We start from the raw sequence: 24650 nt of genomic DNA, 5'->3' as shown, positions 1-24650 counted from the left end.
ACCAACTTTATGAGACAAAGTCATGTTTGCACATGATAGGTTCCATCTAGTAAGCATATGAAACATCTTGTTGCTGAGAGTCCAGCAATGCTCTGCCCTCATGCTTCCTACAACTAGGGGAAACCCCAAGTAAACATAAGTCTTCGACAACCAACCACAAGAAGGCCCTAGTTTCCTTGAGAGTAAGCTCCTTTTCACTGAAGGGACTTATGAAAGATTCTGTAGGCTTGGCTTTTATGTCTGTTCTTCCTTCATTTGCATGAAAATCTAATTTATGTTCGTACATCATTCATGTTGTAAGAAGGTGGCTTTACAAAAAAAAAAAAAAGATGATGTCATCAATAAGTGCAAGAATGAGAGAGAAGTTGCACATACATAACAATCTAGAGTGGTTGAATATATTTGCTTGTTTTTTCTACCTTCAGGTTTCGATTAACATCTTCACAATGAGAAGGAAGAGATGGGGTGATCAAGCATGTCTTTGTATATTATACATAGAGTGCTCCTTTGCCTTCCTAAAAAGAAATGCGTAAGTATGTTGTTAAGTTTTTTAATAACCTAAGAATGATCGTGAATGCCACAACATATTGTCTAGTGATTTAATGTTACAGATTTACCAAAAGCTAATTTAATCCAAAAGTTTGTTGAATGCAATTTAGCTAGAGAGATTTATGAAACCAGAAGTTCGTTGAATGATTTAGTTGATTGTGGCATTCCACTTATGGCATTCCACGTCACAACCCGTAATAAACAACTTGTTCTCTTAAGTTTATAAGATAATCTATAGACACATATTTTATAAATTAAAATATTAATATATATTAAAAACTATTTTTAGCATCTTTTCAAAATCTATAATCTATTCTATTCGCCCATCTCTTTACAATTTTGCCATTGTGCGACTCTATAAAGGGGCAAGCACATTATATGTTAGGCTCTGTGTTAGGCGTCTGATGGTGAACTAAAAGGCCTCCTATGTAAAAACAAAAGTAAAACTGAAAGTATAACTTTATATAAAAAGTGAAATTTCTTATTAGCCACCCAACACCAATCCGACTTAAACAAGGAGAGCGTGAGAGATGAGAAGCTTTGTAAAACTTCGCTTATGAAATATAATCCATGAATTTTTCGAAGAAAAAGTATTTTTTTGCTGAAGATAAAATAGAGTTTGAAATACATTTTTGAACTTTTTGATAATGAAATATGTGATTGTGAATTACTTTGTCAATTAGTGCGGTTGTTTATAACTATATGAAAAACAAACAGTTGTTTATAAGCACGTCAAAAGATGAGTGACTATAAGGAAAATATTTACCTGCAATATGCAGTTTTAAGAATTTAGAGTAAAATTTTGGTCTAAGTTAAGATTTTCTTTCCGAAGTGCCCTCAACTCCAAGTCTGTATATATGCCATACGAAGCATGGCGGTCTTTTCCCTCTCTTGTTCACTTCCTTCCCTATTGGCTCCTCCTCTCGCTTCAGTCTTGATGCACTCATTCGGGGAAGAAGAAAAAGCGAAAAAGATGCAGAGAGCCACGGCCGAGGACGACCCCAACGTCATCCTTCCGCCGGACATCATGGAGAAGATTTTATCCAGATTGCCGGCGAGGTCGTTCGCGGCCGCTGCCTCCACTTGTCGCTCGTGGAACTGCCTTTGCGATCGCATCCTTTCTCAGCCTAAGCTCCTCTCTGCCTTATCTAGTGACCCTAGACTTTCGGTCTGCACTAGAAGAATCTCCTATTTTCGTCTATTGAGAGAGAAAAGCCCCAGTTGACCGTTTAAATGCCCATTTTTTGCAGGTTGCCGTCGAGGAAGCTTGCGAGTCGGTTCTCTCGGAGCCCATTCGGCCGCATTTTGCAATTTCGTTCATTGGAAGCAAGTTTAGCTTGAAGGAGACGCTCCGACTTGTATGCCTTTGAGTCTGTTTGCTGCCAATTAACTTGTTTCTTTTCTTGAATCATCGTTGTGGGGATTCTGATTTGTTCTTCTATGTTGGTTTGGAAGATAAAAGGAAAATTGGGTTCTTCAATACCTATTATCACTTGCTATTCCCCTGGGATAATTGGAAGAAATGCTAAGACTAAGGAGTTTGACGAGGTAATTTCTTTCTTCTAAAGTTCAGCGTCTATTTGGGGAATGGATTTTCACTTATTTGTTGTATTACTTTTTCTTTAGGTTCAATGGGTATCGGACTCGGAAGAATATGGTCACAGTACACGGGTACCAGGGGATCACGGGATTGTGTTGACAGTTGGCTTCGTTCCTGGTTTGAAGGTCGCAGCCATGCCGGTTAGGCATGTTAATGAGGTCGTATTCTCATGCCAATCCACCATGTTACATATTCATGAATGCGTTGTGAGTCGCGTTGACTTGAATGAATTAGGGAGTGTGATTAAGACATGCAAGAGCTGAGGCATTACTCATTTATGCTTAATTTTAAATTATAAATTTGATTAAGAAATGAACGCAGCAGTCCGTTCCATTGAAATGGATGCAAACTTCGAGCATGAAACGTGCCTAACATACGTCCCTTGCATTATAAACATTAAACACCATTTTCCTGGAGAATGAACAGACGAAGTTACTCAAGAAACACTGTTGCTATTCCTCAGAGTTACACTTGTTTCTCAAAAGGTGCATGTCCTGTTCTGCTTTTTCTGGGATAGCAAAACACTATTCCAATTCTCCTTGTTCCAGGAACAGCAGAAGGAAACCAAGGAAAGATATAATGTTTAAGAGATCAAGAGAAGAAACTCTGCTTGGAGTTGAAGTTTTTATTCCACTAGTTAATAGAAAAAAAAAAAAAAATCTTGAGCCGAAATCAAAATGAACCCTTCCTTAGTTCCATTAAATCGCTAGTAACAAGAAGCTTGGTTCCAACTGCGTTCTTTCATTCGATGAAGTAAACTTTCTGAGATGGTCAATGAATGTTGCGATAAACATCCTGCAGAGTTGCTGTATGATGGTCATTCTGAGAGCACCTCTGCAAGTACACTGGAGACCCTTGGATAGCTAGCTCATCCATTCTGAAGATTTTTTTTCTTTTCCAGAGTTACACTTTCTGCTTATGGCACTGGTCTTATGGTATAGATGATTAAATGAGTCCTTGTGGTGCACTTGAAGGCAGTGAAGTTAAAGAAGAATGAAGGCTGATGGATTCTCATGATTAATAAAGGATTAAGGGCAAGAAATTTTTGGCTTATGTATTTAATGGAAAAATCATTTGTTTGTTTAGAATGAAAATTGGAACGAAATTAAGGGAATCATATAGATATAAACTTTAATGTGAATATGGCTGGGTTCAATAGCTAGAATCCATTTTTCACTTGTAATCTTTTCCTCAAGAACAGTGAAATTGTGTCCATTCCACCTTTTTGGCAATTCCATGCGGCAGGTGAAAATCACAAGAAAAGGTAAAATCATTTCATTTCACTTTGTTATGATATAGAATCAATGGTCTAAACTTCTTAAAGAAAATTGAGCTCTTTTAATTGACTATGATAGACATTCAGGCTACTCTGATTTCAACATTAAGTGCAAATCTCAAGCAATGATGGAGGCATGTATAAAGTCCTCCTAAGAAAACATTTCAACAGGTAATTCCAATCCGAGAGTGCAGTTTTTTCCTTGGTCCCAATTCCAAAAAGTATATGCCCATCCCCCTTTTGTCCATTATGTCTCCCTCAAGCCCCAACTAGAGCCATATTCAGGAAGATCAATAGGTCGGTAGGATCCAATTCTCGTGCAATTATGATGGGTCCATCTTTGACATGAGAAAAAGAGGTAAATGCCATAGTGTATCATATAATAAGTTTCACTGAAACTGTGGGGTTTCCTGAATGATCCACATGTAATTATATACTGTATTTTATGTAATACACAGACCAGAGAGGGAGAGTTGGGGGGTTTTTGCATGACAATGCATATCACTAGAAAGAAAGAGAGTTGGGGGGAGTGAGGGTTTTTGAGTTACGGAGCATATTATTAACGCGCACAAAGGAGAGAGAGGGTGATTTTGTGGAGTGACTAGTGAGGGCTTTTGAGCGACAAAGCATATCAGCACAGAGAGAATGAGAGACCTTTGGGGGAGCTAGGGTTTTCATTCTTTTCTAATTTGCTTAACTCTGCAATACAATATTATAAAAGCAAAAATTTCTAAAACATGAATTTTGCCCATATTAGAAGAATAAGCTCTCATTATTAAAATTTCTTAATTACCAGCTAGCATTTCACATATACTTCAAATTGGTGCTCTTCTTCACCAATGTTTTTGTGTGTGTGCATCCCACAATACTCCTATACTGACTTTTTTCAATATTGCCATGTTTGAACCCATGCCGCCATACCTACACCATTTGACTTAGTTTATAGGGTTTGATGGATGAACAAGTTCCATGTTTATCAAATTTCATTCCAAACTTGAGCCTGACTAAGTTCCTATCAAGCTTACATTTATTTTAGTTCACAAATCACAACATATCAACGACATTGTTAAATCATTCAGCAAGCATGGACTCAGTTTGGTTCGACTATTTTCATGTTTCTGATATTCTTCTTTCAGAAAGATTTTCTAGGATCAAAATGTGGCTAGGATTGCTGGATCTAGCTTGCTCAGTTTTGTATGCAGTTAACCCTTTGACGCCTCCTGTTCCACCTATTGTAGGTTTTTGGCTGCCACTAATCTGAAGAACACTGTGATCGAACCTCTTGTAAAATTAGAGAGTTTTTCCATTGTTCACTTGTATTCCCTGGCAAACATGTGTACTGACAAGAATGAGTGTCCAATTATCTTGCTTCATGCATTTTCTCTGAGTTTGACAATGAATGAAAGCTTCATACGTAACAATCAATAAGGCCAAATGGATAAAGTGTGTCATGATCATTTTAGAATAATGGCTTCATCTGATGCTCCATGAAGTAATGTTTGGCCCATGTCCAACTAACTTGCTTCCTATGTTTTGGAACAACCCAGCAACAAGTCAAAAACTTCAGAAGTAACAATGAATAAGATCAAACATTAGACAAAGGATGTTCCGATCATTTTAGAATAATGGCTACATCTGATGCTTTTTCATGAAGGCTGCCTATGTTCCTGGAGTTGAAATTTTTGACATCTTTACTCAATTTAGATTTCCAAGGATGGGACACTTATCCAAGTAGGTGGTTATGTTACACTGCAAATTGAATAATGTGGAATGGGACATTTATGCAAGTAGGTGGTCATGTTAAAGTTAAACTGTGAATTGAATAATGTGGAAGGGGACATTTATCCAAGTAGGTAGGCATGTTAAGCTGGGAATTGAATAATGTGGAAAAAATTTGTTTTCTGTGACTTAAGAATGTTAGCAAATTGAGCATTAGGAGGAACTTTTAGCTTGTTCACTAGATTTTTTTTGGGTTGGCGTGGTGGTGGCCAAGATAACAGCCTTGTGTTATCTTGTGCTGCAATGCAAATACCATTTTCAATTTTTTTATCTTGAAGGTATACAAATATTATGCACCTTTAAGGTCTATTCTTTATTGTTTGCATCATTTCAAATGTTTTGGTCGTTGACCTTTGTATCACTTTGGTGCACATGCACCAAATATCAATCTTTTGATGTTCTGTGAACAGGAAGGTGATCCCTGGTCACTGGTTGACTTATACTTCACAAATGTCAAACGTTATGTGGAATCAGTTTCTGGAAGTTTGTATCCAACTGGAATGATCATCTTTGCTGTAAGAGATTGTTGTTCATCCTGTTGTTGGTTTACTTACTGTTGGATTGTCCTTAGCCACAAATTGCATGTTGATAAAGACAACCACTTAGTTGAAGTTCTAAATGGTGCTTTTTCAGGATGCTGGTTCTGACATGACATATTTTCTTGAATCGATGGGTAAGCATGGCATCGCAGATAACATCGCAGATAATCTGGTTGCATACTAGTTTCCATTTTGAGTCTTGAATGTTGAGCACATAATCTTAGTTGTTGACAAGATCTTCGAAGCCTTGTAACTATGACATGTAGAGTTATTTAAGCATGATTGAAATGTGAATGCCTGGCATTTTTGGACATGAACAGTCCCTGGAAACTTCTCAATAATTGTTCTCTTTTCTTTTTTTTTTTTGACATTCTCCTTCCTCAAAAAATTTGAACAGTGAGGGAGAGGATGACAGCTCATTTTCTGCCCCCTCTTTATGATTTGGTAGGGAAAAGGAAACTCCTTTTCCTATCAAATTAGAAAGCGGAGGCAGGAGGTTAGGTTCTCCCACCCCCTCTCCTCTTTTTTTCTTTTAATCAGAGAAGAAATAGAACGTGGCTGATGTCCCTCTTTCTTGGTGTACTTAGAATTTTAAATATAAATATGAATATAAAGTAGGGAATGGGTGTGCATTTGTAGTTCATGAATATATGTACTGAAAAAATATGATAACTGTGCAATGCCATAGAATCTTCTCAAATGGCTCGATTTGCAGCGGCCAATTCAAAAGGCAAGGGTCTCATAAATTTTGCCTCTCGGGCCCTTTGGGTAATTTTTGTAAGAAAAAATGGTAAAAGGAAAAGGAAGAAACAAAACTTTTGAGACCCTCACCTCTTGAACGGGGAACTCCAGAACCATCCATCTCAGAAGGTTATAACTCTAAACGGCCCTCATAGTCCCCACTTTTTGCAGTGAAAAAAGAAGCATGCTGCTCATGCATAAACTCCATTTGGTATCATTTATGGTGCATTAGTTTCTTGGAAAAGCAACACGAACTTCCTTTATTATGGGTATCCAGGTTTCTCAGATATTGTACCCATTTGGCATGCTGATTCTGGTATAGGTTTTGGAACAGTTTTGGTGCAAGGATTCTTGATTTATGCTTTTGTTGCCAATACCCAAATGGTTCATGCTACCAAGCTTGGCAGTTTTTCCTATAATGGAAGATGTGGAAGGGGCGGGGACAGGTGCATTGAATAAAATTTTTTGGTAAATTTTCAGATGAGGCTTTATGTGACAGCCATCACATTACTCCTGTCGCTGGTTGCTTGTTGAACAGAAACAAGGAAGGCTGCTTTTTGTTTAATGGCGGAGAGTACCTCAATTTTGAAAGTGAATGCAGGAAAGTGCACTCTTCTCAATCTTCAACTACCAAATCTCAAGGCAGTCATAAAAGATCACGTGCTAATAAGAGTTTCATATATGATGTTGTGGCCTTGGTGTTTGCTAAGGACAAAGAAAATCTTCATGGTAATGTTTTGCTGCTAAAAGTAGTTGATGGTTGTTGATCAGTCCATTGAAAAATTACCTTTTTAATGCCATTTGGAAACTCACTGCAATTTTCGAACTAGAAATCAAGATATCTTTGAATGTGATTGTTGGTTTTCATGCATTGGAAGTCTCACATGCTCTTCTTCAATAGCTTATTTGACAATGTTATTTTGGTGAACAAACTTGAGCCTTTCCAAACTTGTACTAAGAAGAGAGCGAATCAAAAATCTGATCAAGGTTAGTTACAATTTATATGGCAGATCATGCCAATAAGGAGCAGCTGATAATCTAAAGTGAGTTAAACCAGAGAAGGATTATTGATTTTGAGAAATTTTACTGAGGTTAAACTTTTCTTGAGTCAGCCTTTTTAGAAGAACATAATTTTGTGTATACGTATATGTGTTTGCATTATTTATTTATAATTCTTAACAGAAACAATAATCAGGAATATGACATATGTTTGTGTGTGTGTGTGTGTGTATATATATATATATATATATATACACATACATATACTAAGCCAGAAAAAGGAAAAAACTTTCTAACTGCTTGTCTGCCAAATGGGGTATAAAACGCATGTGTGTTTTTCAATTGATATCAGGATGAAAATGGATCTTTTTTTTTTTTTTTTACAACTAGCCTAGAACCATATCTCCTATAGCATGAATAAAAATAAGAAAAGACCCAATATAAGATTAGTAACAAGGATGTCTATAGAAATGAAAACATAGATTCTATCAGCTACTCTGTTTTAGCTTTTATTTTGCGGAAAAGTTTAAAAGATTAGTTATGATTCCCTCACAAAGGTGCTGGATCAGAATCATTTTGAGATGCTATTTTCCTCACAAACTTCTTTTCTAGTATATAATAATGATAAATATTTATGCAAAAGTGCAACACGGACTCTATAAGGTGGTTGCTGCACCTGTTGTATCCGTACCAGGTGCTGGTTCCGCTACATACCAAATGCAATTGTCAGCTTTGACATGTGCAGTTAACTTCATATGCACACAATATACTTGACTGTGGTTCAAATTTGGTGTTGTTAAATGAGTCATGATTTCATATATTCCATAGTTTATGGACTGTCACATAAGCAATTTAATTTTTTGTGTTTCTGTCTCTCTCTCTCTCTCTCTCTCTCTCTCGATACACACACACACACACACGCACACACACTCACACACCATGCACTCAAGTTATTTGGAATTGCTGAGCACCTGGCCTGCATCTGTATCTGTACCTTCATGTGCACCCTCACCCATGTCCGTAGCTTATATCTTGCGTTTGTAAGGCCAGCAATGGCAACGTGTGTGTACATTTCCCATTTTATATTCCTTATGGCCGTACAGTGTGTTGAATTTTCTTTACGAAGGTATCTTAGTGCATTGTCTGGCTTATTTCTCTGTTGCATTTGGTCATTATTGTCAGTGTATTCAAAGGTCAAATTTTTGGTTGTGCTGGTGTGATTCTTCTTTGACTTCTCCTAAAGTAGGAAAAGGCCTTTATCCTATCTATTCCATATCATACATGGGTACTACTATGTCTAAGTCTGGATTAGTCGCCTTGGTTCAACTACTTTCTTGAAATGCTGCCAATTCCCATGAAATCTGGAACTCAAAAATGGAAATGTTACATTAAATGATTAAAGTACTTGCATCCTCCTTGGACCAATACTTCGGACATAGAATTGGAGGCCCTCAAAGCAGTGTATCTTTCTGCCCTGTTACTTGCTAAGCAGTATGGGGCTCTCATCTGCACGTTCAGGGGCTTGTGGAAGATTCTTAAGTGTCTTTCATTCATAAGAGGTCCTTATTTTCTGGTTGAAAGATACAGCACTTAGCCTTCTAACTGCATAGTAGAAATTTTCTTTAGAAATGTCTTCCATTACTCGAAATGTATGCTTTTTGTTTGCATTTATGGTATTCTTTTACATGATGAATGGCATTTGTATTCTTGATATTCATTTTTAATTTCTCCCTTACATTTTCTGCAGGAATGGGTGATATCCAGTTCAGTCTTGCTCTATCAGCTGGCCTTTCATCTGTAGGCCCAATTTACAAGGCAGCTTCTGTAAAGTGTATAGAGGATAAAATATCAGGATGTTCTACATGGATGACTGCAAGAAGGGATGGATTCCCAAACCTTGATGGCCAGGCATTATTAGATGACCTTGAGAGTCAGGTAAACAACAATTTTGACACGCAGGTGTAAACATTCCTCTTCTTCTTCTTCTTCTTGCCCTTTTGTTTTTGGCCTCATTTTGGATTGCAGCAGAAATTTGCTAACTAGTTTTGTGGTTAAGGCAAAAATGAGCCTCAAGGGTGTTGGTTCATTGTGATGTGCTTTGTTTGTTACAAAAGTAGTTATGAGTCCAAATTCTTTGGACTCCATTCTAAGCACAAGCCAGTGCAGCATAGGTTGTTGGGGCAACTGTACTAGCGATATCTTTGTAACCCTCATGTTCTGAGTGTGCAGTTTCGTCATGTTAGAAACAAAAGGGTAGGCAAGAATAAAGCGTGCTACTAACGTAACAGAAATTCTTGGATTTGGTTTGTTGACATGTTTTAATGTACGGGTTTGGATTTGGACCCGGTCCAGTGGGTGCTCCTGTTTGGGCCTGTTGAGGCTCTACTTATATCTTTGTAACCCTAATTTTTGGCTGTGAATGAAATCTTAAGAGAGGGAGAGTCTGGTTGCTAGTGGGCACCAGTTCCTCCTCATCTGTGGTTTTTTTCTTCTTGTTGAGGGTTTTTCCACGTTACATCGTGTTCATCGTATTCCTTTTCCTATTTTTCGTGTTTCTACATGGTATCAGAGCCAACGAGTTTGGGAATTTTTTTTGCGGTCGTGAAGTTCCGGCCCTGACCTTTCCGTCACTCGCTGCTCTTGTTCCGTCGTTGCCCTTGCCGCTGCCGCCCGGTTGCATCGCTTGAGATCGTTGCCCTCTCCAGACCGACGTCGGAGATTGCTGTCGCCCAACGCTGCTCAATACTACTTCCTTCATCGTGCGTAGTTGTCGCTCGACTCTGTCATGAAGTTCTTGCTGAGCCCACGTCATGACCGCCTGCCGTCGTCGTCTAGCTAGACGCTCCTGCTCCGCCGTGCCTTTGTTGTCACCGGTGCCCCGTGTTTGCTGCTGCCCTCTGCTCCTCCACCACCACCTGTCAGTTCCGCCCAGCTTCCTTCCGTTGCTCTGCGTCTTCATTGTAGGCTCAGACACAGTCGCCTTCAGGGGTCTCCACCAAGCAGTATCGCTGCCAACGTCTTCCACTAAGCACGGTTCTAGTAGAGTTGTCGCAAGAGCTCCTCCGATGGTCGGTGCTCGCCCGACACCCCTCTGTCTCTGCATCGCTGACGGTTCCTGTTCTGCCGTTGCCTGTTCTGTTAAGTGTTGCCCTTCCGTCTAGCGCTGCATCTCCTCCCTGTGTCAGTGTTCTCCTGCGGGATCTGCTGTAGAGTCCCAGCACCTCTGCTCATGCCAGTTGCTGCGTGCTCCCAATTACCGCTGCTGCCCTTGTCACTACATGTACCCAGCGTCTGCCGTGTGGGTCAGGCGACTGTATCCTGCTGTGTTGTTTGTGTCGCCGAGTGTTACAGCCCCTGAGACTCTTGTTGGGCTTTGGTGCTATTCCTCTTGGCATTGTTATCAGCTTTGATTTGGGCGTCGGTGCACGTTTTTTTTTTTTTTTTCGTTCCGAAAGAAATTCGGGTGTTCCATCGACGTGATGGCGGATTTCCGTATGGGAGAGTGGATCATCGACAGGAAAGGAACGTGTTTCTACTTACCACATGACCGGCGATCCTAAGGTCTTTCATGGGTATAAGCTTTCGTCAGGAAAGGAACGTGTTTCTCTTACCGATGGTTCATCTATCTCTGTGGTTGGGAAAGAGAGTCTCTCACTTTTGAACAAGTTCTTAGTCCACAATGCTCTACATGTTCCCCATCTTCCCTTGAACCTCTTGTCGGTTAGCAAGATCACGAAAGAGTTGAATTGCGAACTTGTCTTTTCTGTTGATCGCTGTGTTATGCAGGACTTGGTGACAGGGAAGATGATTGAGATTGGTTTGCCTTCTGACGGGCTATATCGTTTACCTGTGCGTGCTGTCAGGCTCTTATGACGGCAGTTAGCCAAGCAACGAAGAACAGAGAGGACTCCCTTCAGTTGATTCTCCGTTGGCATGAGCGCCTTGGACACCTGCCTTTTGGACTTCTTAGACAGCTATTTCCTTATTTATGTTTCAGGTTAGACATGACCATGGTGTCCTGTGATGTCTGTCACCTGGCCAAACATGTTAGAGCTTCATACCCTTTGTCTAGCCATCGGTCTAATGAGGTATTTGCCATGATTCATTCTAATGTGTGGGGGCCTTTAGGGATTCCTTCTTGTCATGGTTTTCAGTATTTTATCACCTTTATAAATGATTGTTCTCGTAACACGATTGTCTACTTGTTGAAAGACCGTAGTGAAGTTCCTACTGTCATAGAGACTTTCATTGCTTATGTGGAAACTCAATATGGAGCATCTGTTAAGACCTTTCGATCTGACAATGCTTGTGAGTATATGTGTCAGTCTGTTGATAGCTTCTTTCGAAAAAAGGGAATTGTTCATGAGACTTCCTGTAGTTATACTCTTCCTCAAAATGGAGTTATTGAACGAAAGAATCGTCAGTTATTGAATATGACTCGAGCTCCTCTTTTTCAACGTCATGTTCCAAAAAGGTATTGGGGGGATGCTGTGTTGACCAGTGTATATCTTATAAACCGTTTGCCTAGTCGTGTGTTGAATGGGCAGACGTCTCACTCTATGTTACCGGGGAGTCCTGAACCTTTCTCTCTTCCACCCAGAGTTTTTGGTTGTGTTTGCTTTATTCACAATCATAGTCCTCACATTAAAAAACTTGATCCAAGGTCTATTAAGGGCATATTTCTAGGTTATTCTCCCACTCAAAAAGGGTACAAGTGTCGGGACCCTTCTATTGGTCGTGCCTATGTTACCAAAGATGTCACTTTCCTTGAACGTGCTTCCTATTTTGGTGGGAATCCTCTTTAGGGAGAGAATTCTATGTCAAAGGAAGAGTATTCTTAGTATTCTCCGAATCAGGAAATTCAGTTTACTGATTTTTTGGACTACAAGCGTAAATCTGTTGGTCCTTCTATTGAAGTACTTGAACAAGAGAAAAATGGAGAGTGTTCTACTAGGGCAGAAGAGGAATGCAATCGTCTGTTTGGGCAAGTTTACTCTAGGCGAAGAGTCTGTACAGATGAGATGACAGGTGGTGAGAATTCTACTCTCAATCCAGTTAGTCCTTCCCTAGATGACCCAAGTCGTGCTCAGAAGCAACCTGTTGAAGAAGAGAGTCAGACTGTTGCTGCAAGTGAAGAGCTTCCCATCGCCCTGTGAAAGAGTGTCAGGTCATGTACTCAACATCCTATTGGTAACTTTGTTTCATATTCTGAGCAAGGACTACAAATGTTTTGTATCTTCTCTTACTTTGGCTATGATTCCCAGGAATGTTGTTGAGGCTCAGAGTGATCCTAAGTGGACTTATGCAATGCAAGAAGAGATGGAAGCCCTGAGAAGGAACATGACATGGGAAGTTGTAAAGATTCCTGAGGTGGATCACTTGGTTGGATCTAAGTGGTTCTGCACTATCAAGTACAAACCAGATGGAAGTGTTGAAGATACAAAGCTCCTCTTGTGGCCAAGGGGTTTAGTCAGAAATATGGGATTGATTACTTGGAGGCATTTGCTCCTGTGTCAGAGTCATTATCTCCTTAGCTGTGATGAAGGAGTGGAAGATGTACCAACTTGATGTCAAGAATGCTTTTCTCAATGGAGACCTTGAAGAAGAAGTATATTTGTGTATGCCTCCAGGATATGAGGAACCTGAAAAATGTTGCAAGCTAAGGAAAGCTGTATATGGGCTCAAGCAATCTCCTCGAGCATGGTTTGAATGACTTACACTTGTCATGAGACAATGTGGATACCATCAAGGGAATGGAGATTATACACTCTTTGTGAAGAGAAATGAGTAAAAGGTTATTATTTTGTTGGTATATGTTGATGATATGATTGTCACATGTGATGATGAAGATGAAATAATTAAGTTAAAGAAACCGTTGGCGATCGAGTTTGATCTCAAGGACCTTGGTAAGTTGAAATATTTTCTTGGCATTGAAATTGCTAGGTCTGAGACTAGCCTCGTGCTAAATCAACGGAAGTACACTCTAGATTTGTTAAAGGAGACCGGGAAACTGGGGTGTAGACAAGCTTCTACTCCTCTAGATGCTGGCCATAAGCGAAGTCTTAGAGATGGGGAGCCTCTCTATGAAGAGGCCAAAAGAAGATATCAATGTCTTGTAAGGAAGTTGATTTATCTTACTCTCACTAGACTTGATATTACCTTTGTTGTGAATGTGATGAGTCAGTTCATGTATGCTCCCACGGATGCCCACTTGAAGGTTGTTGACAGGATCTTGTGCTACTTGAAGAGGAATCCTGACAAAGGTCTTTTGTATGTCAAGCAAGACACTCTTGGGATTGAAGGTTATTCAGATGCAGATTGGGTAGGTTGTATTGACACTAGGAGGTCCACCTCTGGCTTTTGTATATATTTGGGTGGGAATCTCATAGTGTGGAGAAGTAAAAGGCAAGATGTTTGTTTTCGTTCCAGTGCTAAAGCAAAATACAGAGCAGTTGCTATAGGAGTTTCTGAGGTTTTTTGGCTGAAAGTATTGTTGACTGATATTGGTATAAAGGTTGAAGAACCAATGAAGATGTATTGCGATAACAAGTCTGCAATCAACTTAGCCAACAACTCTGTGCTTCATGATAGAACAAAGCATGTTGAGATTGACCGACATTTCATTCGAAAGAGAATTGATGCTAAAGAACTTGTACTTCCTTACATGAGATCTGAAGACCAAACAGCTGATGTTCTGACCAAAGCATTGTCTTCAACTTCATTTGAGAGAAATGTATTCAAGTTGGGCATGTTTGATCTGTATGCCCAACTTGAGGGAGAGTGTTGACATGTTTTAATGTATGCGTTTGGATCTGGACCCGGTCCAGTGGGTGCTCCTGTTTAGGCCTGTTGAGACTCTACTTATATCTTTGTAACCCTAATTGTTGGGTGTGAATGAAATCTTAAGAGAGAGAGAGTCTGGTTGCTAGTGGGCACCGGTTCCTCCTCATCCGTGGTTTTTCCCTCTTGTTGAGGGTTTTTCCACATTACATCGTGTTCATCGTATTCCTTTTCCTATTTTTCGTGTTTCTACATGGTTTATCATTTAAGTCCTCCTTCTCTCTCTCTCTCTCTATATATATATATATATATATATATATATATATGTTAACCTCCACTAAACTGGTGCAACCTCTTATAAGAGAAACCCTGAACAAACACACGCACACACCCTAATCCCATAATGGGGTTCTTTCCCCCAGAGGAAATAAGCTTCAAATACAGTCATGATTCCTCAGTTCTGGCCTCCCAACCCAATTTATAGATTTTACCAGGTCAGTGCAATAGACCCAACTTATGATCCCATTCCCGGTTTCTCTCTCTCTCTCTCTCTGTGGATGTGTGTTTGTGTATCTGTGTGGATGTGTGTCTCTGTTTGTTTTTTGGTGACAAGATCAGGTCTCAAGGTGTTTCATGAAATGTAAGATGGGGACATGCATGCCGAATGTGTCCAGTAGGCTTGTCAATGATGGTATGCCAACCAGAAAGTTTCTGGTCTTAGCAGTGTTCCGTGTTGAGTAGGTATAATGTCAGTGGCTCGTTCTTCACGGGGACGGGGTATTTTCTAGGTAGTGCTTGAGATCTTCTCTTACTCAATTCTTTTTTTTACTTTTCTTGTGTTAGAATATGTTGCTGTGGGAACCGGATCCATTCCTGGACCCGGTTCTATGGGGCGCGGGTACCGAGGTGGGCTCGGTACCCTAGGCGGCTTCTCCTCTCTCCCTCTTTATATTGTCACTTGTGTTTAGTGTTGAATTAAGTGAAATATAATTTTCTCTCTCCTAGGGTTGCGGTGAGCCCCTAGGTCAGAGCCTCCCCGTGGTTTTTCACCTCTTTCTGAGGTTTTCCACGTAGATTGTGTGTTCGTTCTCCACTCTCTCTCTTTGTGGTTCGTGTTTCTACATGGTATCAGAGCCAGCGGAGTTGGAGAAGCGTTTTTTCCGAGGATCGTCAAGTTTTTTCGTCGCCCGACGCCATTGAAGTTCCGGCGCCGCTGCTGCCCTTGTGACGTCGCCCTGCTCTGCCGCCGCTGTCCTTTGTTCCGTCGCCGCCGTCCTCTGTTCCGGCGCCGCTGCTGCCCTTGTGACGTCGCCCTGCTCTGCCGCCGCCGTCCTTTGTTCCGCCGCCGCCGTCCTCTGTTCCGCCGTCCTCTGTTGCGCCTCCGCGGTCCTCCGTTCGGCCCGTTCTTTGTTTCTGCCACCGTGGGTGGCCTCTGTGTTGCGCCGTCGCCTGCTTTCCGTTGCCGCTGCCTCATTCCCGCCGTCGTCGCCGCTGCCTCCTTCCCGTCGCCGTTGCCTCATTCCCGCTGCTGTGCCTCTTGTTGCTGTGTGCTTGTTTGTGATGGCAGAAGCGATGGGGACTCAAAAAGATGCCGTTCTTGACACGGGCAGCGCCTCCAAGACTGAGAACGTGTCGATCCAGGTCACCTCCATCCGTCTGACCAAGGACAATTACCTATCTTGGTCTGCCGCTCTCGAGATTGGGATTACTAGCTGTGGGCGTCTCTCTTACATCACTGGCGACAAACCTGCGCCCATCAAATCTGATCCTCAATGGGCGACGTGGGCGTTGGAGGACAGCCAAGTGAAGGTGTGGATTATCAGCTCCGTGTCATCCGATATCCAGCCCCTCATTCTGCGGAAGCCGACCTCTTTTGATATGTGGACTGTGCTTGCAAAGATGTATGGTCGCAAGAAGAGACATTTGCGCACCTATCAGATTAAACGCAGTATTTACTCTCTGACACAGGGTGATTTGTCTGTTGCTGCCTTCTATGCTGCCCTGAAGACCAAATGGGAGGAGCTAGATTATCATGTGACTGATGAGTGGACGTGCGTTTCAGATCATTCCCTCTACTGGGAAAAGGAATGGATGGACCGTACGTTTCTGTTTCTGGGAGGCCTGCGGGATGAATTTGAGTCTATTCGTAGCCAGATTCTTAATGGTGATGAGATTCCGGGGATAGAGGAAGGATATGCTCATGTTGAGTCTGAAGAACAACGTCGCCAGGTGATGCATCTTGACACCGGTCATGGCCCTTCTGCCTTTGTCAGCCGTGCCTCAGGGACTGGGCAGCGTCCTGCCCGACATTGCACTCATTGCCACAAGTTGGGGCATTCGGTGGATTTCTGTTGGGATCTTCATCCCGAGAAGAGACTGGTCAGAGGTCGTCCTCCCTCTGGCAAGCGTAGCCCTTCTGTGTCTGATTCCAGTCAGAGCAATTCTTCTAGTGGTGCAAAGTCCAAGTTGTCCCCTGCTCAACTCAAGGAGCTACAGGCGTACATCAGCCGTCTATCTACTACCCCTGAGGAGTCCTCCACGTCTGAAGGGGCTCAGCTAGCCCAAGCTCTCGTTGCCTCGACTGATCAAGGTAAACCTTCTCTTGGTGATTGGATTGTTGATAGTGGAGCCACTCACCACATGACAGGGGACTCTAAACTCTTTCAAGAATATCAACTTTCCTCTGGCAAGCAATGCGTGTCTATGGCAGATGGGTCTTCTATCTCTGTGGCTGGGAAAGGGAGCTTGTCCCTGTTGAACAAATACCGTCTCCACAATGCCCTGCATGTTCCAAATATTCCTGTGAACTTACTCTCTGTCAGCAGTATTACTAAAGAATTAAACTGTAATATGATTTTCTCTGCTGATCATTGTTCCCTGCAGGACTTGGTGACGGGGAGGAAGATTGGGATTGGTTCGGTTACTGATGGGCTCTACAGGCTGCCGGTACAAGTTGCTTCAGCATTGATTTCTGTCACGAGTGGTCACTTGTCTGGTGTGAACGATAGATCTACTGTTCTGCGATGGCACGAGCGTCTTGGACATCTCCCCTTCCAGTTAATAAAGAAGTTGTTTCCTCATTTGTTTGCTTCTGTCTCCATTGACTCCTTCGCTTGTGAAGTGTGTCAATTGGCTAAACATGTCAGGGCTTCGTACCCTATTTCTTTGAATAAAACCACTCATCCGTTTGCCTTAGTTCATTCCGATGTTTGGGGTCCTTCTGGAGTACCCACGTGTGGTGGTTGTCACTATTTTTTGACGCTTATTGATGATTACTCTAGATGTACGTTCGTGTACTTGTTGCGAGAACGTAGTGAGGTTCCAGTAGTTGTGAAAAACTTTGTTGCCTTTGTTGAGACTCAATTCCATACTACTGTTCAAGCTTTCCGTACGGATAATGCAAGGGAATATGTCTCCCAATCCCTTGATGAATTCTTGAAAGGCAAGGGTATTGTTCATGAAACCTCTTGTAGTTATACCCCTCCTCAAAATGGTATAGCTGAACGTAAAAATCGTCATCTATTGAATGTTACCCGGGCCATTATGTTCCAACGTCATGTCCCGAAGCGGTATTGGGGTGATGCACTTCTCACTAGTGCACATCTCATTAACCGTATGCCTACTAGGGTGTTGGATGGTCAGTCTCCTTATTCTACCCTGTGGCCCACTCAGAATCCGTGGCCTCTTACTCCTCGTGTCTTTGGGTGCAGTTGTTTTGTGCATAATCATAGCCCTACTCTCAAAAAACTTGATCCCCGGTCTATTAAAGGAGTTTTCTTGGGGTACTCTTCCACTCAGAAGGGGTATAAATGTGTGGATCCCACTACTTCCAAAGTGTATGTTTCGAGGGATGTCACATTTCATGAACATGAGTCGTATTTTTCGGTGAATCCTCTTCAGGGGGAGTGTCTTGGGAACAAAGGGGAAGAGTATTCCTCTAATCAGCTAATTCAGTTTATGGAGTTTTTGGATTACAAGGTTAGTCCCAGTGTGATTGACACGGTCACAGTCAGTAATGAGAAGGGCAGCCATATGGAAGGGGTCACGGTGGATGCTCAGCCCATTGTTGCCCGGGATCACTTGTTTGGCCAGGTTTATGTCAGAAAGGAGAAAGCTACAGTGGAAGATGTTGGTGATGAGGATAGAACCAATCCCAATCCTGTGATCTCCCCGGATGACCCAAGTCCATCGAATGAAGAGCTCCCCATTGCTGTGCGCAAAGGCACCAGGTCATGTACTTCTCACCCTATTCAGAGATTTGTTTCTTATGCTAAGCTCAGTACAAATTACAAATGTTTTATCACAACCTTATCCAAAGTTGTTATTCCCAGGTCGGTGGATGATGCTAAGGATGATCCCAAGTGGTTACATGCTATGACAGAGGAGATGGGTGCGTTAGCTAAGAACAAAACATGGGAAGTTGTTGATATCCCTAAAGGGACACACTTAGTTGGCTCTAAGTGGGTTTACAACGTGAAGTACAAACCTGATGGCACTGTAGATCGATATAAAGCTCGTTTGGTTGCAAAGGGGTTCAGCCAGAAGTATGGGATCGACTATCTTGAGACCTTTGCCCCTGTTGCAAAGTTGAAGACCGTGAGGGTTATTCTTGCTCTTGCTGTGCACAGGAAGTGGCGTATGGACCAGCTTGATGTTAAAAATGCGTTCTTGAACGGCCATCTGGAGGAAGAAGTCTATATGAGCATGCCTCCCGGGTATGTTCAAGAGGGAAAATGTTGTCACCTCAAGAAAGCTTTGTATGGCTTGAAGCAGTCGCCTAGAGCTTGGTTTGAGAGACTAAGGATCGTTATGAAGTCTACTGGGTACAAGCAAGGAAATGGAGATCATACCCTATTCATAAAGCAGAGAGATGGTCTGGTGAGTCTTCTCCTTGTCTACGTTGATGATATGATTGTCACTGGCAGTGATGAAGAAGAAAACAGAAAGATGAAGGAGAGATTAGCTAAAGAATTCGATCTCAAGGATCTGGGTAAGCTGAGATACTTTCTGGGGATAGAGATTGCTCGATCAGAGACAGGGCTGGTTATGAATCAAAGGAAGTACACTCTTGACTTACTAAAGGAGACAGGCAAACTTGGTTGTAGGCCCTATCTTACTCCTATAGAGTCGGGAACTAAGATAAGTATCAAGACGGGCACTATTCTGGATGAGGAAGGAAAAGGGCGATATCAGAGGCTAGTAGGTAAGCTTATCTATCTTACTCTAACTCGCCCTGATATCACGTATGCGGTAAATGTGCTAAGTCAATTTATGCATGCTCCCACGGATTGTCACTGGAAGAGTGCAGAAAGAGTGTTGGGATATCTAAAGAATGACCCAGGAAAAGGACTGCTGTATACTCGACAAGACAAACTTACTATTGAGGGCTACTCAGATGCAGATTGGGCAGGTTGCACTGACACAAGGAGGTCTACTACAGGGTATTGTATCTTTCTTGGAGGTAACCTAGTTGTTTGGAGAAGTAAGAGGCAAGAAGTATGTTCGAGGTCTAGTGCTGAGGCTGAGTACAGGGCTGTTGCAATGGGGGTTACAGAGATGCTGTGGCTGAAGATTCTTTTGACTGATATTGGTGTGGAACTGGGAGATAAAATGAAGATGTACTGTGACAACAAGTCTGCGATTAATCTTGCCAATAATCCAGTTCTACATGACAGGACCAAACATGTGGAGATTGACCGTCATTTTATCCGGGAACGCATTGACTCAAAGGAGCTGATTCTGCCATATATGAAGTCTGAAGATCAAGTTGCAGACGTCCTAACTAAAGGGCTTTGTACTTCTTCATTCGAAAAGAATGTTAGCAAGCTTGGCATGTTTGACATGTATGCCAAGCTTGAGGGGGAGTGTTAGAATATGTTGCTGTGGGAACCGGATCCATTCCTGGACCCGGTTCTATGGGGCGCGGGTACCGAGGTGGGCTCGGTACCCTAGGCGGCTTCTCCTCTCTCCCTCTTTATATTGTCACTTGTGTTTAGTGTTGAATTAAGTGAAATATAATTTTCTCTCTCCTAGGGTTGCGGTGAGCCCCTAGGTCAGAGCCTCCCCGTGGTTTTTCACCTCTTTCTGAGGTTTTCCACGTAGATTGTGTGTTCGTTCTCCACTCTCTCTCTTTGTGGTTCGTTCTACATCTTGCAATATCCCAAAACAACCTTTTTTTTCATTTTTGTGTTCATCTTAATGTTGGATGGAAAATGCTCTTTTATGTGGTTCCCTATCTTTTTATTTTCTAGAAATTATAAGATTTTCTGATTCTAAGATACTTGCTTGTAATGGTCAGGTTTTTGAGTTCAAGCTTCACACTTGAAAAGGTCCATGGACTCCATCCATGCACATCGCAGTCCTTTTACTTTTGTGTTCCTAGACCTTTGCCTTTTCTCATGAGCTGCTCTGAGAACACAAAAATGTGGTTGGTCTCATTCTGACAATACAACACAGCGACCCACTTTGCATGTTAAGTTGTTAACCAAGGAATAGCCCTCTTGGGACATGCCATGTGCCATATGCCAATAAATTGCCAATCCATTTTCTACTTTGTTGCATTGCCATATGCCAATAATTTGCCAAATCTTTGAAAAGCTTTATCTTTTACTGAAAGTCATGCATGTGGCTTACTGTTTTATATTGTTTTGCCAAGCATGACAATTGTGTAGGCAACATCGTGTATGCAACTATGCATCTCTTTGCAACTTGAATAATGAATATTGTTATATTTTTTCTTGATTTTTCTTTGGAACTACGGTGCATTTCAACATACAATTATTACTTTAAATGTTCATTCGTTGTTGTGGATTCTACTGAGGTGTTCTTTGATGGCAGTAGAAAGTGAATCCTGAAGCAATTTTTGTATTTCGTCTCACTTGGTTTAAAAGGATTGTGTAGGTTGGAAACGAGAAAGCATGTAATGCATTCTACATTAGAGTCTTCAAAAGGAGGAAACCTGCCTTTTCGTTTAAGAAAAGGAAGCTGCTTGAATTCATTTCACTGCATGAAGTTACTGGGTGAGTTTTGAACTAAATAATTAATTTGCAGTAAATTCTAGAATATGTTTTCCTCATTGATATTTTATCTCATTTCACTAAGATCTTTTTCTTTTTAATAATTTTTTTCTCTTTTCAAGAGATTTAATTGATATCGTCATTCAAGTATATAGCAATCCAAGTTAAAATGCCATGTCTAAAGTTTGGATAGCATACAGATTCAGTTGAATTTGAGACAAAAGTCACCTTAACAGAAAGTATCTTGCGTTGACATCAATGACTCACATGTAATTAGTGTATGCTTCATCTAAGTTTCTTAATCTCTTGGCTACTCTTAAGGTAAACGGAGTTTCTGCAGAATGGCTGTGGAATATGTCAATCGTACATATCTAAATTATATGTTGATCATTCATCATGGTGCCCTTTGAAACTCTTGTCGATGAGGAAGAGTGCTTCCTGAATGCATGCATGTGCTTTTGTTTTTGTGTTGTTTTGTTCCTCTATCCTAAGTGTTATGCCTTTATCTTTGCATGAAGCCCACAGGGAGAGAGAGCTGCATTTAGATAAAAGAAAAGAAACTAATGAAGTAGAAGAGGAAATAGGACTTGTGGAGTACTACTTGAAGAGAAAATTGGAAGACGAGGCAATTTACATTGACCAGGACTGGAAAAAGGGAATATTGTTATTAAAAATTTGGAAGTGGTCCCTTTAGAAAAGCTGCAAGTGTGACTTGGTTACTCTTAATTATTGTGCTTTGATATAGAGTGAAGAATTGTCTAGCATTGTTCCCTTTATATTGAGATTCTGCTGGCATGCAAGCTTTAACAATTTAGCAGGCAGTTGATATCTATATTGCTGATACGATAATTATTACCATTGCTTCCAGAGCAGATGATGAGTACCTTTTTGTCGACGGAGGTGGCATTAGAACAGGGGATTTATTCCAATTTTGTGCTCCAGATGTTGATTCAGCATTGGCGTCACGTAGAACTGTTCTGGAGAAGTTCAGATGCTTCAAAGATGGAGGACTGAAGGACCACTCGAATAGACAGGACGAACATGAGCGCAAGAGGGTGGAGGTGTTTGGTGGGCTTATCTTTGCATGTATTGGTCGTGGCGAACTGTTCTTCGGAAGGCCATCCATTGATAGTTCCACCTTTTTAGAGGTCTTTCCTCATGCACCATTATCAGGAGTATTCTGTGGTGGCGAGATTGGGCCATGCACCGAGGAATGTGGGGAGGAAAACCTGAGCTCCTATTGCTTAAACAGGTACAGCACCGTGTTTTTGGTTATGACCTACAGTCCAAAACTACCAGCTCTATAGAGAAGCCTAGAACAGTTACATGCTGCAAAAAGACTCGCTTCTGCTCACTTTTCTGAGCTACAATGTTGTACTTCATATGCAGTTTGGTATTTTATTCATCAAGCCTTTCTGATCTGCCCTCTGTTTTTGTTGGCTTCGCCAGAATAGGATATCTAATTTCTACGCTTTTGCATAACTGGGTCTATGGAACCTCTACAAACAATTCATTACTTATTTCCTTGGCTAGTTCTAAGAAAAATCCAGACCCACAATTCTCATGGGAGTAACCGTAAGGCCCTTCACATGTGCCCTCTTGGTTCAAATTTTACACCAAGTTCTTCGATTTGCTCAAACAAACTAAAGTTGTTACTGCCCATCTGACAGCCAAAACCCTATACCCATTGATAATCACCATGTGCTCTGAAAGGTGTTCATCAAAGCCATGATTCATCAAATTGGTAAATGTAGTTCCTTTGACTATACAGTATGTCTTGGGTTTGAAAATAGTGACAAATGCTATGTGCAAAAACTTTCCTACTCGATGTCTCCACTCTCCCCAAATATTCCCAAATCTGCAATTTATATGTTTAATGAAATGAAAGAGAAGAAACATGCTGGTTATATCCAGTCGCTTTCCGGTGATGCTGTATAAACATCTATAAGAGCATATTAGCTTTGTAGAATTTTGTATAATGAGGTATACAAGCGCCTACGCTTAACGTTGATTTTATGATTATGATGGTTGTATCACCAATAAACAGGAGACAAACACATGGATAGAACCTCTTTGTTAGGGTTTTCTCCTGCAAGAGATTGAGGACTCGTCGCACATTATGGCTGGGTTCAGCGGTCGTCACCACCTTCAATCGAACGGGAGGTGGAGGGGACACAAATGGTTGTCAAGTGCCATTGTTCGGATTGATGGAGATAGATAATGTGGTTTCCAAAAAAGTTCAACCCGGAGATTGGGAGGCAACCTCACTGCTCTGCAAATGATGCAATGATTTTGTGATTTTGTGGAGGAGTGTTTGAGATTTTGTGTGTCGTGCAAGTCAAGCTGCCATTGCACAAAGAATTACAGACCAACCCTAACCCCTAACTACGAGGAACTAATGGAGCTAAGACTGGTTTATGGCTAGTCAGAACTGAAAGCACTCCGGCCGCAAAGACATATTCATGCTAATGCAGTGAGAGAGCTCGGAGTACAGCTAGTCTGAGACCAAACAGACTTGAAGCATTAGTGGAGGAGCAAGAACATCCTATGAAGTCGGTGGATGCCTTGGGTGCAGAATCTTGCAACCCCACCACTGTGGTCAAGCGCCCAATTGAAACGAGCACTCGACTGCACAATCTTTCTGAGTTTCCGGGGCCAACATCACAGGTACGCCTGTCCACTACTCCACCAATATGCCTTCCATGCCTATTGTGCAACCATTTTGGTCCAATTCGACGATGTTGATTTCACGATTTGCAGCTAGTACCATATTAGAGGGGAAAGGTCAACTACTTGAGGGACTCTATCCCCCGCTTCTGCATACCCACATATACCAAATCATCCATCTTTGACTCGCAGAAATGGCTCTTGGATGAACTGGAAGCTGCAGAAGAGGCGCTGGAAGTTAGGGGGGGGCATGCCAGCTTCCTCCTCGCACGAAGATTGATTAAGCTAGACACCAAACCATACCAGGAAAATCACCGAAAGACTGCAGAATACCACTTCAATAGGTAGGTAATTCTCTAAACTATGGTTTCTTCATGTGTGATGGAAAGGCCGAGCATAGATGTACAAGTACCACCACGGTTATTATTACCCACGGAGAGCCTAGGCATGAGGAGCAGAGGCAGGTGCGGGCACCCCTGTGGGCAATTGCCACACATACCCACAAAAAATTTCCATTTTCATATTAATATTTCAGGAAATTTTTCATTTACATATTAGTTCCCTTTAAAAATTTAAAATTTTTTATGGAGCCTCAAATATAACAGACTTTTTTTCGACTGCTAGCATTTTTTAATAACATATGCAAGTTCATCTCCAAGGCGATTGTTTACAGAATGAGAAATATCTTGGTACTAGGCAAGGAG

The 24650-nt window shown here is 41.6% G+C and overlaps 1 protein-coding gene across 3 annotated transcripts; it reads left to right on the top strand.

The window, feature by feature from the left end:
* The first annotated feature begins 1447 nt into the window (after nucleotides 1–1447).
* LOC116266802 (F-box/LRR-repeat protein At5g63520) lies at nucleotides 1448–22700 on the top strand. Of its 3 annotated transcripts, none has more exons than XM_031648187.2 (11): nucleotides 1448–1717; nucleotides 1800–1907; nucleotides 2005–2097; nucleotides 2176–2307; nucleotides 5615–5719; nucleotides 5838–5877; nucleotides 6819–6930; nucleotides 7023–7213; nucleotides 9231–9418; nucleotides 21164–21282; nucleotides 22148–22700. In XM_031648187.2, the coding sequence occupies exons 1-11, from the start codon at nucleotides 1487–1489 to the stop codon at nucleotides 22584–22586; spliced, it is 1758 nt and encodes a 585-aa protein (XP_031504047.1). In that variant the 5' UTR covers nucleotides 1448–1486; the 3' UTR covers nucleotides 22587–22700. The 3 variants fall into 3 exon arrangements, with proteins under 3 accessions (XP_031504047.1, XP_031504046.1, XP_031504048.1); XM_031648186.2 differs by having other exon boundaries at nucleotides 6807–6930; XM_031648188.2 differs by lacking the exon at nucleotides 6819–6930 and having other exon boundaries at nucleotides 6965–7213.
* Nucleotides 22701–24650: the final 1950 nt, after the last annotated feature.

This window comes from Nymphaea colorata, chromosome 13, assembly GCF_008831285.2.
Source record: "Nymphaea colorata isolate Beijing-Zhang1983 chromosome 13, ASM883128v2, whole genome shotgun sequence".
In the NCBI taxonomy this organism is placed as follows: Eukaryota; Viridiplantae; Streptophyta; class Magnoliopsida; order Nymphaeales; family Nymphaeaceae; genus Nymphaea; species Nymphaea colorata.
Note: the sequence above shows the minus strand (reverse complement) of the source record. Positions and strands in the feature narration are given on the sequence as shown.

Bases quoted from the DNA above. Each gene is read 5' to 3' on its own strand.
- LOC116266802 (XM_031648186.2), top strand. From the start codon at position 1,487: ATGCACTCATTCGGGGAAGAAGAAAAAGCGAAAAAGATGCAGAGAGCC. The intron at 5,878-6,806 runs GTAAGCATGGCA...ATTCTGGTATAG, and splicing joins ATATTTTCTTGAATCGATGG to GTTTTGGAACAGTTTTGGTG. The intron at 21,283-22,147 runs GTGAGTTTTGAA...CATTGCTTCCAG, and splicing joins TCACTGCATGAAGTTACTGG to AGCAGATGATGAGTACCTTT.